This window comes from Amphiura filiformis, chromosome 20 (assembly GCF_039555335.1).
Source record: "Amphiura filiformis chromosome 20, Afil_fr2py, whole genome shotgun sequence".
NCBI classification, from domain to species: Eukaryota; Metazoa; Echinodermata; class Ophiuroidea; order Amphilepidida; family Amphiuridae; genus Amphiura; species Amphiura filiformis.
This window is the reverse complement of record NC_092647.1, coordinates 30482116-30500676: the sequence shown is the minus strand read 5'-3', so window position 1 is coordinate 30500676 and position 18561 is coordinate 30482116. Positions and strand designations below refer to the sequence as shown.

The following is an 18561-nucleotide window of genomic DNA, read 5'->3' as shown; positions in this document are numbered from 1 at the left end:
TGTTGCAGTATTATTGAGTAATTATTACACGTTTAAAGCAAATAAGGTCATGCAAGAAAATAATTTATTCCAAACGTTTGTCCATGACTGTAAAACCGTCTAATTTGTTTCTTCAAACTTCAGGGCCCTAAAAATATTTAAATAAAGGCAAAAAAACAATAAAAATCATATATGTTGTGTACGTCACGCACCAATCCGTTACAGCTCTACAGCTTGATGTTTGGATTTTTCACCCACTGGTCTGTAACATTTTATGGCAGCAACATAGCAACCAATAACGACGATTTTCAATGTTAAGGCAAATAAAAAGATGTTACGTGATACTATAGCACGATCGTGAAACCAACATTTGCCTATCTCGCCGCATTCTTCGTGCCAAAGAATACATCCATTGTCAATCAATAATCCCATAATTATCGGTCCAGGCAATCCACCTGTTAACGTAAGAACAAAACAAAATGCACATTTTAATTACCACGTAGCACAAAAAGAAGGTCCATGCCACACGGGGCAAAACCCAGGGGATCAAAAATTAATTGCTATAAATTTATAAAAATGCGGTAAATCGCAGACAATTTTGGAAAAGTATGCTTGCTAGATCATAGAATACTAAGTTCTGTTACATCACATAAAAGCGCGAAAAGTTGCAGTAAATTTAAAGCAAGCGGTGTTATCTCTTGCATGCGCAAAGTTGCTATCAAATCCTCAATGATATTCGCCAAAATATTTCCCCCCAATTGTTTAAATCTGTGCAAGTAAGAGTAAAGCTATGACATTCAGGTATATGCATTGGTGCGATGTGTTCATTTTTGCTTGTGAAATATAACTATAGTTACCACGGTAACCCTGAAATTATATCCTAGTCATCCGTGATATAAATATATCGAAATCACTGATAGAGATGCCAATGTTGAATTAATCTTATACTAGTACTTAATGTTGTACGAGGATCATTTTATGGTGCTCAGTTGATCTAAAATTTTCATAGTCAAAGCAGGCAAAAGAATATGATATCCCTAGACCGTTGCTTCCTCTTTGCCATATTTCATCATAACTCCATTTATTTGTTTATTCATGGTATCAAAATATCCCCGATCAATTGTTTTTGTAGAAAATTTAGAACGTTTATTGGATATTGGGTACTTCTGCTACAATTAACTGCCAGTTATTAAAACAAGCTAAAGATAACTGCCACTTACTAACACAGACTAACACAAAATCTATTAAAACACACCTCATCGCCAGTTTTATTAAGACAAGGTATTGGACATTAAAGATATGTTAAAGAAAAAATTGAAAGTATTCATAATTGTTTATTTACCTAATAACCTTCCAGCGAAGCCTTCTAAACCCATTGCATATGCACGTAAACTTTCCGGTACACATCTTAACGAATAAAATAATATAGATAACAATAATAATCAGTAAAGTAAGTATTGCTATACCTCATTAATATTTATTAGGTAATCCAGACATCTTAACGTCTGCGTCCGAGTACGGTATTTTGACTACTTCCCCGCGCCTGTGCAATTACGCGCACGCGGGAAGTAATAAAACTTCCACCTACTACTACCTTCCTTTAAAGGCACACAGTTTCATCACTGGATGTACTATTTTCATAAGCTAAAATTCTTATTAAACCTGTCATTTTAGCAATTTGAATTTTGAAACAAAATTGCCAATCCTAATTCACAAAAATTAGAACTAGTCGAAGAACAATAATATTGATACGGCCTGTATACTTGCCAAATAAAACATGATTAATTCATCAGTACTATATATAAAGATTTGCAAAAAGAACGTGATGGGGGTTAAGTAGTAGCTTATGCAGTTAACAAACATTATCAAGTGTATGTACACATAATAGCAATGATATAAGTCTGTCCCAAAATGGCAAAACACTCTTCTACTTGCAAGGCTAGATTAGCGAACCAGTTCACCAGGAAGCCGGTTACCAAGGTAACCGGTTCACTAGGAACAAAACAAGGTCATTACATTAATTAGTAAATGGATGAATTAATAAACATAATACAAATTGACGCATCCTAATACTGTACCTACCGAAGCAATATTATAAGCAGTGGTGTTTCGCAGAAAGAAAATGTGAAGATCATTATCGACAAGGCGATCATAAATACATAAAATGCTGTGCAAGTTGGACCACAATAGCCATCGATAGCGGTAGAATCAATCTCTGCCTCATTAATACAATAGCAGTTTGAATATTCCTGTGAAAGTACAACATGTGCACATTTTAAGCTCACCTGTAATGGGTTTGAGCATTTTTAATTGCACAGACAGTCATCTGAGAAGTAATACTTAATTGTTATATCACATTTAAATATAATTATTTCAACCTTACACGCATAGTTTACTTGTAATTTTTGTACTAATTTACTTTTAATACAAAAAGCGCAAATGATTTGAAGTTTAATTGAAATTTGCTGGAAACTACAAATTCAATCATTATATAACCTACGATCAAATCCAGAAATTGACCTTTTGGTCATAGCATTAGAATATTTCTTGTGATTTTTTCATAGCGACGAATGCCCGATAACTAGAATACATCATTTTGTATTATAATGACTGTAGAGGGCAGAGGCGTTCCGGTCGGGTGATTGCATTTTGCTCTTTCCTGGTTTTAGGTTTTAGGCCCTCATTCTCGTCCATTTTACGACATTAAAATTGCAAATTATCCCACATTTGCCTGGGTTAAAGCCATATTATAACATTTGCTGAGGAGAACGCCCTCAATTTTGTTTTAATTCTGGTTTTTACACGATTGTAATGTACTTTAGTCAATAAAGATACTCTGCAAAAAAGGTGCTGTAGTTTTGTCAAAATCCGAGATTTTGAATAAAACGATGGAACCGGCGTTTTATTATTATGATGGAAATATTAGTCGAACACGTATGTACAGTACGTACACGGCGTGCGGGATACACATACACACACACCCCGAGGATCGTACCGTAATACAACCGCGGGAGTAACATGCATGGGCGCTTGTAGTAAATTCCAATTTTCTATGCTTTACCTCACTTGTTCGGCTCAAAATTAAAAGGGGACAGTAAAAGCTAACATTTTATGGAAAATAAATACTAATCTATTTTTACAGAAATGTTATAATATGGCTTTAAGTCATTACACTAGCGTGTGGGACGATTTAGAATATTTTGCCTACGTTTGATCGATGGCCCTAATAGGCCCCTGGTTAGAGGGATGTTTGTCATGTTATATGGTTGCAACCCGCGCTTGATGTGCAAGGCATTGTACGGATTATATAGGGAAGGTTGATAATAGGCTCCTATTCGCGAGTATGCGGATATATCCACGTTATACACATATATGGTTTTATATCATAGTTTGGTGATAAGCAGCATATGGAAAGGTTTCTATACAAAAACGATTCTCTTATAAACCATCAATCGCACAGTTTCCACCTCGATACACCTGAGCACACATTTTCGTCCAAGAGCTTTCAAGCAGATAACAACAAACAGTGAATTTCTCCAACACAGTCTTTGATTACACTACACGGTTGAGTGCATAGTAATGTGAGAGCTGTGTAGCTTCTAACCGAAAATGGGCCTCTTTGATTGGTTTTGTCGAAACCTCAAGTGTTCCCTTCATCCAATCAGATTTTTTTTATATATCAAACGAAAGCTAACACTTCCCCCTAAGACACTTTTCGTCACTAGGTCAACAGATAACGCAATTCAATGTTATAGCAAGGCGAATGTGGTAAATATGTTGAAAACTACCTATCCAAGCACATTTTTAACCAAAATGTAGGTTTTAAAAGTCAAAACATCAAGTGTTCATTACAATATTTGTCAAATTTTATGTCATTAAATGAAAAAGCACACTTAATATTGTCCATACACTAGCGTCACTAGAATGAACAATGGCCAATTCTCTTTAAATTTCAAATCTTATTCAAAAAGTTACTATTTTCGCCTGTTTTGTCATACGGTTGTAAATTCAATGAACTATGACTTTGCTAAAAGAACGCTTACAAATTGTAAATCTATGCGACATTTTGGATTTAAAATCAACAAGAATAACACAATGTCCTTTTCCAAATTTAGGTATTAAAAATGTTTTAAATAATGTACATTCTACAATGAAATTACTTCGTTTGTGTAATTGGTACAGCCAGCGTGACAGGAACTAAAGAAAACGATTCCATTTGAGCCACACACTGGTAAAAACTCGTATGTTGAACAATGGCAGGCAGTGTTGCAAGACGCATCAAGGGACGGAATTTCATTATACGTCCTGCAAATAAAACGAAAGTAAAATCATATCGTTCGTTCACTTGCTGTTATTATAACTGTGTTTTTGTTATCCCATGAATTCCATTTGCTTAGATTATATAAAAGAATAATATTTTTATCAAATGAAGGCACATTTTATATTCTTACTACAATTCATTTTGAACTTTTATTAATGGTTCATTGTTTATTAGATTTATCTTTTAACTACTGGGTATATATACTGATACAATGTTTTCGTGGGAAAATAACCAACGGGCCTTTCAGAAAAGCTACTCCAAACTTGGTAGGAAGGTCAAAATTGACATTCATACTAGGAACCGAACGCGTGTTTGCAGTATTTTAAAGCCGAAAATCAATTTTTCAATTTCATGAGGGCGCAGTTACATTGTGATGACGTGATAGCGACGTCAAATGGAGACTATTCCAGAACGTTGAGGTTGGCTGATGACTCTTTTGATTGTAATTTATCTACTGCCGCTAAAAGCGTCGTAAAAGTGACCTGTCCATTGTCCGCTTAATGATCGGTGGTTCTGAACTGAGCCGTTCAAAGTATATTGCACCTGACCAATGGCGGCTCTGTTCAAATAATAATTATAGGCCTTCTTTATATTTAAATAATAACTCATTGACCTCTCTAGAGCATATATGTGACACGATCTGGTCCATGGGGGCCAAAGGGGGCATTTTTGAAATTGAGTTACTGTGATTATTACATTATACATACATGTACAATAGGCTATCATTTACTGAAAACGCCAAAGGTCTAGCATACTTGGTTCCAAAGTTATGAAGTTTTTTGATGTCTATTTTCTTATGTATTTAATTGTTTTTTGCTCCATAGTTCTACCTTTATCTCAGTTTCAAATTTGCCTTTGGCCCCCATGGACCAGATTGTGTCACATAGGTTTTGTTGCTTTTGTTAATATGAACTTACAAATTAGACGGATATCGAACATTGACACCAGCCACATGCTGCTCCTCACATCTTAGAAATAGCCCCAAAAGAGATATGGTACAAATAACCATGCTTCCTAAGTTCATTTTTAACATTGCGGGTATGGTCAGACGGAATCGTTTAATAAGCCATCCGGAAACGAGCATGGCTGAGCAACCGCTCAGGGTGACACTAATACCTAAGAAAGAAAAATTATACCCTTTAATAAAAGTAAAAATATACGCCTTAAATACATGCAGTGCTTTCCAAATGGTCAGTGATACCGATCTATGACATACGTACATCTGCACCGCGTATTAAGTGCGTAATATTTCCAAATCGTACCAAATTTCATTCGATCATGCCGGTATACTATCACTGTCTATAACGACACATGACACTTGATCCGGGTCGAAGGTCACAGGAGTAAAACGTGATTTCAGTTTAAAACGATACTCCTTCCACAAATTAAAAGCGCGTTAAAAGTTTGAGTAGGGGACGCTGAATCGGTCGACTCGGTACTCTATGAAAGGCAGATAGCTTCAAAAGACGCATAAGATAACACATCTAACCTACAATCTTGGCGAAAATTGTTGCCACACCAGAGTGTTGATTGGCCAACATCCTTCCCCGCTCCCCTATTGCACTGTTGATTCGGACAAAGTCGTCATAATTTCTACATTACAGTCTCCCAACATTGGGAGCGAGTTGTAAGCTGAATGCGCATTTGCAACCATTATACAAAATAACGCGGAACTATCACATATGTAGCTCCGATTGCGTGTTTTAAAACCAGAACGTGCTGAGGTGGCAACGAATTTCCGCCAGGATTGTCTGGACGAGATGCAAAAAAATCCACCTGAAATTACAATATCGTCCATATCTATAGAACGGAATGTCCGATTCACTTGTAATTTTCACACTTTGTTACTCAAAAACGGAATGTCGTATGAGCTTCATATTGCACACGATTTGGGAGTAGATAATATTCTTTTGATTGCTGATAAAATTATTGATAGTTAGGCAGTGGTCACTGAAAACACCCTTTATGCTAAATTATACACATTTCGTAATTAGGGTACTAAACTGCATGTTTTTCTGTTAAATATCAATCAAACGGAAAATCGTAACACACAGGTTTTTAGTGGATACTGTCCATTTTATCCTTGATATAACTAAGCGTAGATACCTTTTTTCATATCATTATCACACGGATCGGTCTATGTATATTATTTAAGAAATAAAGGGTAATGCATTATCCTTTACACGCAAATAATGTGTCCGAGGCAGTAAAAATGTAAATAATGGGTGAGGCGCAGCCTCACCCATTATTTAAACGTTTTTACTGCCGAGGACACATTATTTGCATGTAAAGGATAATGCATTACCCTTTATTTCTATTCTATTACCACAAAATAGTGCGATTTAAAGAGAAATATCACATTTTTTGCCCAATATTATGTTTACCTCAAGGTGTGCGCGTACCAAAGCGTAAGTGATAGCGAGTATTGCAGAACGCGTAACCAAGCGTAATGCTTTGCGTAGAATGCTTAACGACGCTAATATACTGCATCGCGCTCGGTATCACGCTTTGCTGTGCGCTGTGATGCAAGAAGAACATAAAGTTCGTTGCCCTGGCCACTTTATTGCTAATTAATGGTCTTTCACGTGACGCGTTTCAACAAATCACAGTGCGCGATTTTGAATAATGGGTCGTGGAGGTAATAGAATAATTATTAAGATGCAAAAATAAAGCAAACTAGAGCTAATTGCGCATACACATATACGCGACCTTAGCAATAGCTAATTAACTAGGCCTATGGCTAATTAGGCCAGCTATCTAGCATGCATGCATGTATTAAGACATATAAACAGCCAGCAGTAGTATAATATGCTGATTTTCCTGAGAGGTCTTTTTTGAAATGCACTGTAATTTGAAATTGACCATAGGGACAATGGGAGCAAGGTTAATTTGTTAGCTCACCTATAGCATATGTGAGTTCAAAAGGTCCAGCAGTTTGGTGTAATTCATTGGAATATACATGTATAACTAGAACAGAAGTTTGTAGTATATCATATAATTAGGCCAAGTAAAATAAAAAACATGTTTCAAGTCCGGGTTTTTGTAAAAAGGAGGAAGAGGGGCTTTTTATTTTATATTTTCATGGCAAAATCGGTGTATAATTTGAGCTGTTTTAGCATACACAATAATGCCTGGAAAAAGGAGGAGGCCTCTTTTTATTTTTGTTCTGAGGATATAGGCCGGCCCCTCTAATTTTCATAAAATCTTCCAAAAGTGTTTCAAGGCTATAGAAATATTTCTGCTTCCTAGATATATTTTTTGAAAAGTTATAACTGAATAAATATATATAATTGAAGAAACCTCAAAAAAGGAAGCGGGAGGGTACGTGAAACATGTTTATTTTGGCCTTATAATTATTAATTATATTACATAATTATTTTCCATAGTTGTGAAATCATTTTGTTAACCAAAAATTATTCAATATTCATGTAAATATTTCTGTTCAACTTTGGTCATGCGCTATTAGAGTGCGACTTCCTAAGGTATTTTTCTACATACCGGAAGTAATATCTGCATGACCTTTGACCCTAATGACCTTGGACCCCAATGGATGAATACAATGTGTAATGTTATCATGCTACAATGTATATTATAATTTGTGGAATGACTTAGCATTTTTAGTAACAGAACAGAAAAACACATCAGCCATAATGACCTTCGTATGACCTTTGACCTCAAGGCTAATGCATGTGTCAAGTGACATCATCTTGCTGTGTAATTCGTGTAAGGAGTAGCAGTTTTAGTAAAAATAACAGGAAATAACATTTTCGGCCATAATGACCTTTCCATAACCTTTGACCTTGAGTTGGTCACGTGACATTTGTGCCACCAGCTATTAGTCCTGATGACCAAGTAACATTGTTGTACCATATATATTTGCGACAGCAGCAGCATTTTAGGGTATTTGGTCATATACCGGAAGTATCCCCTTAATGACCTTTGACCCCAATTCTGGACAATAACTTTTAGACACTGGGTATAGCTGATGCATGTACCCAAGTGCCATCATCGTGCTGTATAATTTGTGGAAGAAGTAGCATTTTTAGTGAAATCACGTTTTTGGCCATTGACAGGAAGTAGATGACCTTTGACCTGAAGTTGATCATGTTTCATTTGTCCCCCCACCCAATGGTCCTAATGACCAACTATGGTCAACATGGCTCAAAGCATATGGCTACGGTGGCTCATTATAAGATTGACAGAAAGAAACAAAGAAACAAAGAACTTGACAGAAACAGACCTTAGCAATTTTGCAAATTGCTAAGGAAATATGTCAAAAGACTTCTCAATCGTCATTACATGCTATCTAATGAAGATAGTACACAAACAATTTCAACATTATTTGAATAATGACGAAATAGCGTGATGTTTAACTATTAAGCCAACAATAATACGAAGGATTAGGAGAGGAAAATATTAATTTTAACAAAACTAACAAAGGGATTCGAACCCGCCTTTACCGCTGACCCACGTAGAAGTGAATGAATACGTAGCCATATCTAATGTATTAATGTTAGTTTAAAATTATGCAATGAATATGGTAGAAAATTGACCTGAAACGTCTCAAATCCGCATAATGTCATCGATTTACTAGGAATATATATGTTGGCAATGTATTTAGGGTTATACAAATAAACTTGGAATTTTGATTCATGCACTTTCGGACTGTGGACAAAGTTTAGATTTTCTGTTTCCACCTTTGGGCCATCAACCTCAACTCCATACGTGCAATGGGTTACTGATCTTTTAAATGCATTTGTATGAGATGTTTATTCTACTATGAGGTTATTGTTGGCCTTATAGTTAAACTTCTCGCTATTTCGTCATCATGCGCTGGTTTTCTTAGGAGCTGTGCAATAATTATGAGCCCTGGGAGGCTAAAATTGGGGAGGCAAGAATATTTTGACCAGACGAAGAGGGAGGGGCAAGCATTATTGAGCGGAGATGGAAAGGGATTTTTGGCGCACATTCATTTTAGTATGTTAGTTAGGGCGATAGATGAATGTCAGACTTAAGATAATATCTTAATGCTCTAAATGTCAGAAATCACTTATATGAAAACAAATTGCTACTTTACCTACAGCAACGCTAGCATCTCCGGCACTCAACACAAATTTCTCCTCTATAAATTTGGGAACAAACACCGTCGCTCCCGTTAAGAAGATGGCCTCACACACAAAGATGACAGTGTGAAGAATAAATATTGGATTCTTCAAGAGAAGTTTTGTCGCTAGAGGAACGTCACCTATTCCTTGTCCAAAGCCTGCCTTCGAAGCCAACTCCAGACCTTCTACAGCGTGACGGTGCTCTTTTCGTTCGGAAAGAATGTTCTGTGTGCCTTAAAAATGTTTTATATATATGATTATACAAAAACAAATTATATTGATGATATCAAACAAATCTCTTTTCTATCTATTTAAATAGAATTTAGAGTTGAATAGAATTATAATTTAGTACAAGTATCTATCTATTTTGATCTTACACCATGCTATAGTCACTACACATCCTATAGTCAAGGCCAAGGACAAGTGATTTGCGCGGAAAAAATAGCCAATTGCGCGGAACTTTTGTCTGTGCAAATCATGTATCCCTGTCCATAGGAACAAAATAGCCAATTGCGCCGAAAAAAAAGTTCCGCGCAAATCACTTTCAGGTGACTGAATGGCAGTTTACTACTAGGCTTAAACCAAACTCACTCTTTTTTCCTTTGCGCGGTCTGTTACCATGCCTATATTTACCAATCAGTTCACTTCTCATATTTAACAGATCATTGTGATTGATTTATTTTATCACACAAGATGGCAAATGGGTGAGATTGTGACATGAAATGAGAGAGTACATATTACGCAAATCTAACATTTAAAGTCCCATTCAGTGATCCCAGCGAAAAATTTGCCTTAAATGCATAGCTTTTAGCTGAACCACTGGCAGGCTATGTTAGCACATCTATGACAATGACAAAGACACCAAAATCTAAATTTGGATGATTTTTACGATCGTCCGGATGAGCAAATCACTGAATCGGCCTTTAAGAACAATTGTTTGGCATAGAACTAGTAGTGAATTGTCATTCAGCAAAAAAAGGAGAAAAAAGGAAATGGCGACAAAATGTTAATTTGCATATATCCAAAATGGCCGCTAATGCAGGGATCAAATTTCAAAATTGGGCGGATATGGATAAAGAAAATCTAATTGTTTATTCTAAGTATAGTTTGATCTATCTCTGATGCACAGTCTTTGAGTTATAGGCATCAAGGTCAAATGTCAAATTTTGGTCTCCATCATTGTCCACAGGGGTAAAAAAAATTATAAAAAAATGCTACGACTTTGATCAAAGTGGTCTCAAATTGTTCCGCTTGGAAAAACATTTTAACCAAAATATAGTTTGCCATATCTCCGGTGTTTCATTACCTGACTAACAGGGTATAAAATCAAAGGCCATTGAATCATGTTTATCTTGACCAATTTTGGGATGTTTATAACTTTAATGTTTCCACATATAAATGGCTTACCTGGTAACTGGGGAGAAAAACAACTTAATGACACAGCGTTGAGAAGCAACAATAGTCCACAAATCAGAAATGCCAACCACCATGCTCCTATCCACTGATGACTCGACGCATCGATGTCAAAACTTTTTTAAATTAATAATCATATTTGAATGATTTTGGTTGATCAAATAAAAAAATACAAAAACAACAACAACAAAAAAATACCAAAAAAACAACAACACACACAATAGGCTGTACATGTAAGAACAAGTACTTAAGGGGGTACTACACCCCTCGATAAATGTGTGTCTATTTTTGCATTTTTCTCAAAACTATTAACACAGTGGTAACAAAAGTTATGTATATTATAGGGCAAGGAATCCAATTACTACACTGGAATTTCAGTGACCCAAGACAAGCGGTTCGTTATTTATGATAAGAAATAAGGTACCGCTAGGATGTACCTCATTTCCTACCATATATACTGAACTGCTTGTCTTGAGTCACTGAAATTTCAGTGTAGTAATTGGATTCCTTGCCCCAATAATATACATATCTTTTGTTACCAGTGTGTTATTATTTTTTGAGAAAAATGCAAAACGAGTCACAAATTTACCCCCCTTAATGTTCACGCATGGTTATAACTTTAAAAACAGCCTATTGAGCCTGATTTTTTACGATATTTACAAAACTAAATGGTGGAGATGCCAAATGATCAAAAACTCAACATAGGTTGACCCGAGACTTTTGTTGTTTTAACGCACTGGACCGTAAACACCTTAAAATGACAGTGCGCCCCATTTATTAAAAACTAAGGGGTTGTACAATAATTATGTGTACCCCGGGGTAGTGAATTATAGTGGGGGGGGCAAAGATTTTTTGGCAGGCCAAAAGGGGGGGTCAAGCGATTTTGGAAGGTCGAAAGGGGGAGGGCAAGCAATATTTGGCACAGATATTTTGGGCACCGTTTCTATATTACGCCCTATAAAGGCGTAAGAAAACGTTAGGAACACGTTCAAATATGCAAAATTTCTTGCACGCTGCGCTCGCATTACATGATTAACATAAGTCAATTTAAGGTTTTAAATTTGTAAGGGGGGGGAGATTTTTTGCACGTCAAAAGGGGGGCAAAGGTTTTTGGCACGTCGAAAGGGGGGGACAAAGATTTTTGGCACGGCCAAATAGAGAGAGAGGGGGGGGGGGCAAGCAATTTTTTGCAGACCATTTTGAGAATTCACAACCACGGGGGTACACATAATTTTTGCGCCACCCCTAATGACGTGCGTATGAAATTTAGATTACAACAAAAATGTCATAGAAAATATACCATTTTGAAGGATCAAACACTAAAATGTACCCTTTTCGCTATATAATTAGTACTGGGTTATACAACCATGATATGTCAGATTCCTTAGGGCTTAAGCTTATTTGATGCAAAATGATCTCCTGAGTATTTTGACACCTTTTTTACTGAAATCGGCCAAAAAACGAGAAGGTGCCGGCCAAAAAAACTTATTCGGACAGGGGGGTCTGGAAATTGTCATTTTGCATCAAAAATGTTATTCTATTCCTTATTCTATTGATATTGCTATTGTTTTATATGTTATTGGTGCCAAGGAATCCATTTTTGAAAGTTGCATAAGATTCAGGCCATCCATATTCTTGGAAACTACCGTTTTATGTCAAAATTAGGGTATGAGGGCGCTTTGCTCTTAGCGCGCGCATGAAGATAATCATAAGTGGCACCTGCTCAAGAAATTTGAACTTTTTACATGGTACGGTTTGACTTCAACACCCATTTGAACATTTCATGGAACACTGTCATTGAAATGTACAGGGGTCAATGCACTTTCATACCGTGTACATTTCAATGGAGGGCTTCATGAAATTATAAAAAACGGTGCCACGGTCAAACGAAAAAAAGTTTAATGCCCAAATTTCTTGTGGAGGTTCCACCTATGATTATCTTTATACCCTTACCAAACATGAATGCCTATTTGGCATTCTGTAGGTATTCGCCAAGCCCTCGAGTGCCAAGGATAGCGGTACTAGGTGGTCACTAGCACTCAGCAGCTAATGAATGCCTATAGAGCTGGTTCACAGGCATTCCGAATGCCTCACTAGAATGCTACCGAATGCCTATTTACTCATTAAGCCCTCATGGTTCTTGGATTAGGCGGTTTGCTATAGGCACTCAGTGGCATTCGGATAAGTCATAGGCATTCGGTTAAAAAAATCCTTAAGTAATAGGCATTCCACTGAAAACTTCCTATGTATTAGGCATTCGGTTAAAAAAATTCTTAAGTAATAGGCATTCCACTGAAAAATTTCTAAGTATTAGGCATTCGGTTAAAAAATTTCTAAGTAATAGGCATTCCATTCAATTAGGCATTCTGCTAATAGCCTTGACTAGCATTCCTTAGTGGTTGACCCAAGGGTCAAACAGGTGCATGATGGGAATATATTTCTAACTGCCATTTTGAACTGGTGTGAATGCAGAGATGATTGATTCTGAATCCTTTCATGTTTCCAGCTTTATTATAGGCTTTATTTTTCACTCTTTACATTTGGGATGTTACATGACAATGCATATTATGTGGACAACATCATACATGTATGGGATCCATGTATAGTTATCTTTGTGTGCAATAATATGCCACAATATGGATGGTGTAAGTATAGGTAAGCTTAAATATGACTAGATGTAACTTTTGAATATAGGTTTTTATGTAGGCAGTTTCTTGAAATATGGAATGGTCTAGTGTTAGGAAGGAGGAGTTAGTTAGCATATTGGCTTGGGCATTATTATTAACATTAATAATAATAGTGTACATTTATACCACGCACAAATCCACTAAAAAAGCACTCATATGGCGCAAAATTAGGGGAAATTTTCTTTTTTTCACTTTTGACTTCATTTATTATGAAGGGAATAGTTTGGACCTCCACAGTTGTTGATAAGAATTATTTAATTTGTTTCCAGGAGTCAATTTGGAGAATTACATCAAAGAATAAAAAAGATAAACTATATAACAACCATAGCAGTGGCCAGCTTTCTGGTGTTTGCATATGGTTTGTGTGTTAATTGAGACAATAATAATGGTATCCTTTGATTCTGATATATTCGTTCAAGGGCTAATACAACCGTGTGATTAGAGGGCTAAAGCAACTACCTTTATGTGATGGGAATTCATTGAAGCATAGTTTGCATTTGAACTAGGCCCAAGCCTCAAATTTACTCACTTTTTTTCCATAGACAAAAGACGCAGTGATTTCCATCGGATGTGATTTAGCCACCAGATGTTACATCTTTGCGTTCACTCAATTGATGTCAATACTGAATTCTAAGCTGATTTGACAATTATATTGTTCAACCAGAAGAACTTGGAGTCACATCTCCGCTAGTGTCTACACTAAAAATATCATAGACTCGACAAAGACAGACGCTGTACTGAACTAAAATGCCTCTGCGTCCTGTCACAATGGATAAAAAATTCTGGGCTTACCATGTGCGATTTTCTCCAGTGCATTATATTCCTATTCGTCACTCTCGTATAATTGCTTAGCCAGCATAGCTATATAATTATATAGTGGTTCAAGTGCTTCACCTGTAAGTGGTTGTAATACCTATAAGCGGTTGGAATGCCTATAGGCGGTTGGAATGCTTCTGAGGCGATTGGAAATTTCTTTGGTGGTTGGAGTGCTTCATAGGCGGTTGGAATGCCACTAAGTGGTTCGAGGGCCTAGCTCATTTACATATTTCGCCTCTGAGGAGGGCTTATGAACCACTTACGAACCACTAGTAGCGGTTGAGGGCTAAATAAGTGGTTTGAGTGCTAACCTGTAAGCGGTCGGAATGCTTCCTAGCGGTTGGAATGCTTCCTAGCGGTTGGAGGGTGGTTGGAATGCTTTCCAAGCGGTTCGAATGCTTCCTAGGTGGTTTAAATGCTAGGCGGTTTGAATGCCTCCTTGGTGGTTTGAATGCCTCCTTAGTGGTTCGAGTGCTTAGCTCATTTACATATTTCGCCTCTGAGGAGGGCTTATGAACCACTTACGAACCGCTATAAGCGGTTGAGGGCTAGCAAACAGGCAGTTGAGTGCTAACAACCGCCTATTAACTCAATGTTATAGTATTGGAGGCATTCACCATTTAGGCATTCATTACCGGTTCTTTACCATTCAATGGAATGCCTAGTGAGTGCTAGGGGAATGCTAGTTTTTTAGGTAAGGGTAATTATGTCAACAAAAATTTCAATTGGAAGAGCGAATTCGAATTTAATGCAAAGCGCCCTCATACCCTAATTTTGACATAAAATGGCCGTTTCCAAGAACATGGAAGCTCCAAATCTTATAAAACTTTAAAAAATGGATTCTTTGGCACCAATTACATATAAAACAACACCAATATCAATAGAATAAGGCATAGAATAATATTTTTGATGAAAAATTACAATTTTCAGACCCCCCTGTCCGAATAAGTTTTTTGGCCGGCACCTTCTCATTTTTTGGCCGATTTCAGTAAAAAAGGTGTCAAAATGCTCAGGAGATCATCCTGCATCAAATAAGCTTGAGCCCTAAGGAATCTGACACATCACCCTTTTTTTACCCCTCTATAACCGACCCCTAATATAATTTGGTCAATTTCAGTGGTTTTAAAGCAGTCTTTTCAGATGCCATGCAAACAAATAGTTAGTCGTCGTATTATTTCCATGCATCGCCCGGGCCTATTAGTGGTGTATAACCTAGAGTGGGGTAGGGTTGTGCTCTCATGTCTAATAAATTTCAACATTTGAGCGAATTACAAAAGCTGGTACATGGCAAAAAGTAATGCACAGGGGAATTAAATGAATTAAGAGAGAAACAATATTGTATCCTTATATCGTCATCCATCTTTCTGTTTTTTCCGTAAAGACCAATGATAGGTCAAAGTACTTATTTCAGTTTCTGTTTATTTCGCATTTGTCGCGGCGGGAAACGGATTTTTTTTTCTCCGTAAGGTCCTATGCAGATAGTAGTGTGTGAGGTTCAAAAACTATTGCATCTGACGCTGCTACAGATGTTAATACTGTAAACCACTTGTAATTTAGCATGAGGGCCACGATTTGTGTGTGATTATACTATATTACTAAATTCAACCCAGAAAGTATCGAAACGATTATAGATGGTCAGATATATCGGGAACTGAAATATATAGCAAACACTTATTTAATGTATATACAGCGCAGCTTTCTCCTGCGCATTTCGATACCTCTTAGAGCTTCTTAGGTTGCTCTACGATATTATTTGGTCGAGTTATGGGTGTTTGAGTGGCTTCAAGTCGGATTTTGAAAGTTGCACTTTCCCGATATATCTAACCATTTATAATCGTTTCGATACTTTCTGGGTTGAGTTTATATACTACTCCAGTAGTTTTCTAATTACCTGCTTGGGTCGACAGAGGGAAAGTCTGTGTACAATACGTCAATAATTATACCACCTATGATATATCCAAGTGCAGGACCTAGCGAAGTGAACATCAGAGCGATACCTGTACAATGTTTAAGATGCAAATACATTTCAATGTAGCCGCTTTGCTGTCCAGCAAAAATTCCTTTGCCCTATTAGCAATTTCCCCTTGTTTTCGTGTAAGCATAATAATACTCAATACAAAATTTATACTTACCAAGATACATTCCTGCAACTTTATCATTCACGCTCTCGTCAATAAAAGTATATTTAAATACGTATGAACTTGATCCCAATCCAAGCATAAGTTGACCCATAAGGAAGATGTATAAATTGGATGAAACACTGGATATGGTTTCTTCATCATTGTTAGTACAAGAGTGTGTGCTATTATGTTCTCCACATAAATTCGTTATGGAAGAAGATTGCTCTGGAATGTAGATATCCGTTAGAAAGTGAGGCAAGGTAAAAATAATACATCCAATTCCCTGTAAGATTGCACCTATTGCCAACCATCTTGGTTTACTACCATGTGCACCGAAGTATCCTACAAGGACAGTGAAAATGGATGATGGAATCTCATAAACAGCTGGAATTAAGGCGCTTTTTGAACTTGAAAGTTCAAAGCGTCTTTCAATACTGGTTATGGAGACATTCGTGAGTCCATTCACGGCCATGTTAGCAGCTAAAGACCAAAGGCAAGTCCAGAAGAGAAGCCATCGGGGATTATTGCAATAACGGAGACAGTTAGGACGACATGAAAACCAGCCACACTTACGATTGGTATTATCTTGATCCTCGTCATTTTCACGCGAGATTTTGCTGTCTTTTGTAGGATGCTGGTAATCTTTTCCGTTGACCATGATACTTTGATTTGAAGCAAGCTGATGATGAAATCATAAATTCTACAAGATAAACTTTGAATACACCTGCTTAAATACTACAGACGCTTTAAAGTAGGAATGTCAGCAAAATAATTGTTCCGTTTTTGCCGTAATGTTAAAAAGATTCAAAGTTTAAAAGGTATTTTCTTTGAATAAAAAACACGTACGACAAACTATGAATAGGATTTAATAAATTTCACATGTATATAGAATAAAATATCGAGAGCGGTTAAATACATACCTCAATGCAGGTATGCTCCATGTCAGGAAAATAGCTGCACAATTGTAACCAATACAGTACGGGTCACAGTGTTTCGTAAAGTTGATCGGTACGGGTCAGAGTTTCTTGAAAAGAAGTTGGTCGAAGGGAGTAGAATACAATTGTATTGTTTACAACCACAGCCAATGAACTAGCCCACCCAAGGTTTAAGGTTATAGTGCAATTAATGTAAAGGTAACTTTGCAGCATGCACTATTGTATTTTACAACTTTACAATAGACTCTTTTTAACCTCAAAATAAACCCAAAACGTCTTTATAATCATGAAATAATCAATTATATTGTAAATAAATTGCGCTTAACACGCTAAAAACGCAACTCAATAATAGACTAAGTCATAACGGAATTGATTTCAATTCGGATCACTGAAAAGTGGCAAAATCTGTTCTCAAATTTGATAAAGGTAGCCTCCTTCAAAATCATTCCTGGAAATAAATGTCGTAGAAAGAAAACTTTACAATGAAAAAAGTGCGAAAGATAAAGGGCTAAGAATTCTCAGTCAAAGGGAAACTTTTGTTGTTAGTATTTGAATTTTACCTCATTAAAGCACCATGTCTGTTATCTACACCCCTCGATAAATTTGCGTCTATTTTTGCATTTTTCTCAAAAACTAATAACACAGCGGTAACAAAAGTTATATGTATATTATAGGGGCAAGGAATCCAATTACTACACTGGAATTTCAGTGACCCAAGTCAAGCGGTTCGTTATTTATGATAAGAAATAAGGTACCACTAGGATGTACCGCATTTCCTATACTGAACCGCTTGTCTTGAGTCACTGAAATTTCAGTGTAGTAATTGGATTCCTTGCCCCAATAATTTACATAACTTTTGTTACCAGTGTGTTATTATTTTTGAAAAATGCAAAATAATCTAAAATTTACCACAGGGTGTAGTACTATAAATGCATTTCTTTTTGGAGAGCTTACTATCAACGGATTCTGTTTACATTTTGTATACGCGGTGATAACATACTAGAGAAACAAAGTTGATACGTAAAAAATGGGAATAAGTGGTTCCTGATTTCTTTGTTTTGACTGCACGGTGATTTTCAGTGCTCCACACCTGACAAAAAAAAATTCAATTGGTTAAAAAGCTCTATTTTCAATGTTGAGCTATAATATCATGCCTAGTCTAGATTTCATGAATCAACTAATTGA

At 36.5% G+C, this 18561-nt stretch overlaps 1 protein-coding gene and 1 long non-coding RNA gene across 2 annotated transcripts in view; both read right to left on the bottom strand.

Annotated features, from left to right (window-relative positions):
* Positions 1 to 397: 397 nt before the first annotated feature.
* The window catches only part of LOC140141970 (uncharacterized), a 30970-nt gene continuing 12806 nt past the window's right edge, over positions 398 to 18561 (bottom strand). The window contains exon 3 of the long non-coding RNA XR_011857499.1: positions 398 to 434. This is a non-coding gene — a long non-coding RNA (uncharacterized lncRNA). The remainder of the gene's footprint in view (positions 435 to 18561) is intronic.
* LOC140142953 (solute carrier organic anion transporter family member 4A1-like) lies at positions 4125 to 17099 on the bottom strand. Its single transcript, XM_072164980.1, has 4 exons — positions 16454 to 17099; positions 9378 to 9638; positions 5218 to 5416; positions 4125 to 4284 (listed from the first exon to the last, which is right to left on the bottom strand). The coding sequence occupies exons 1-4, from the start codon at positions 17097 to 17099 to the stop codon at positions 4125 to 4127; spliced, it is 1266 nt and encodes a 421-aa protein (XP_072021081.1).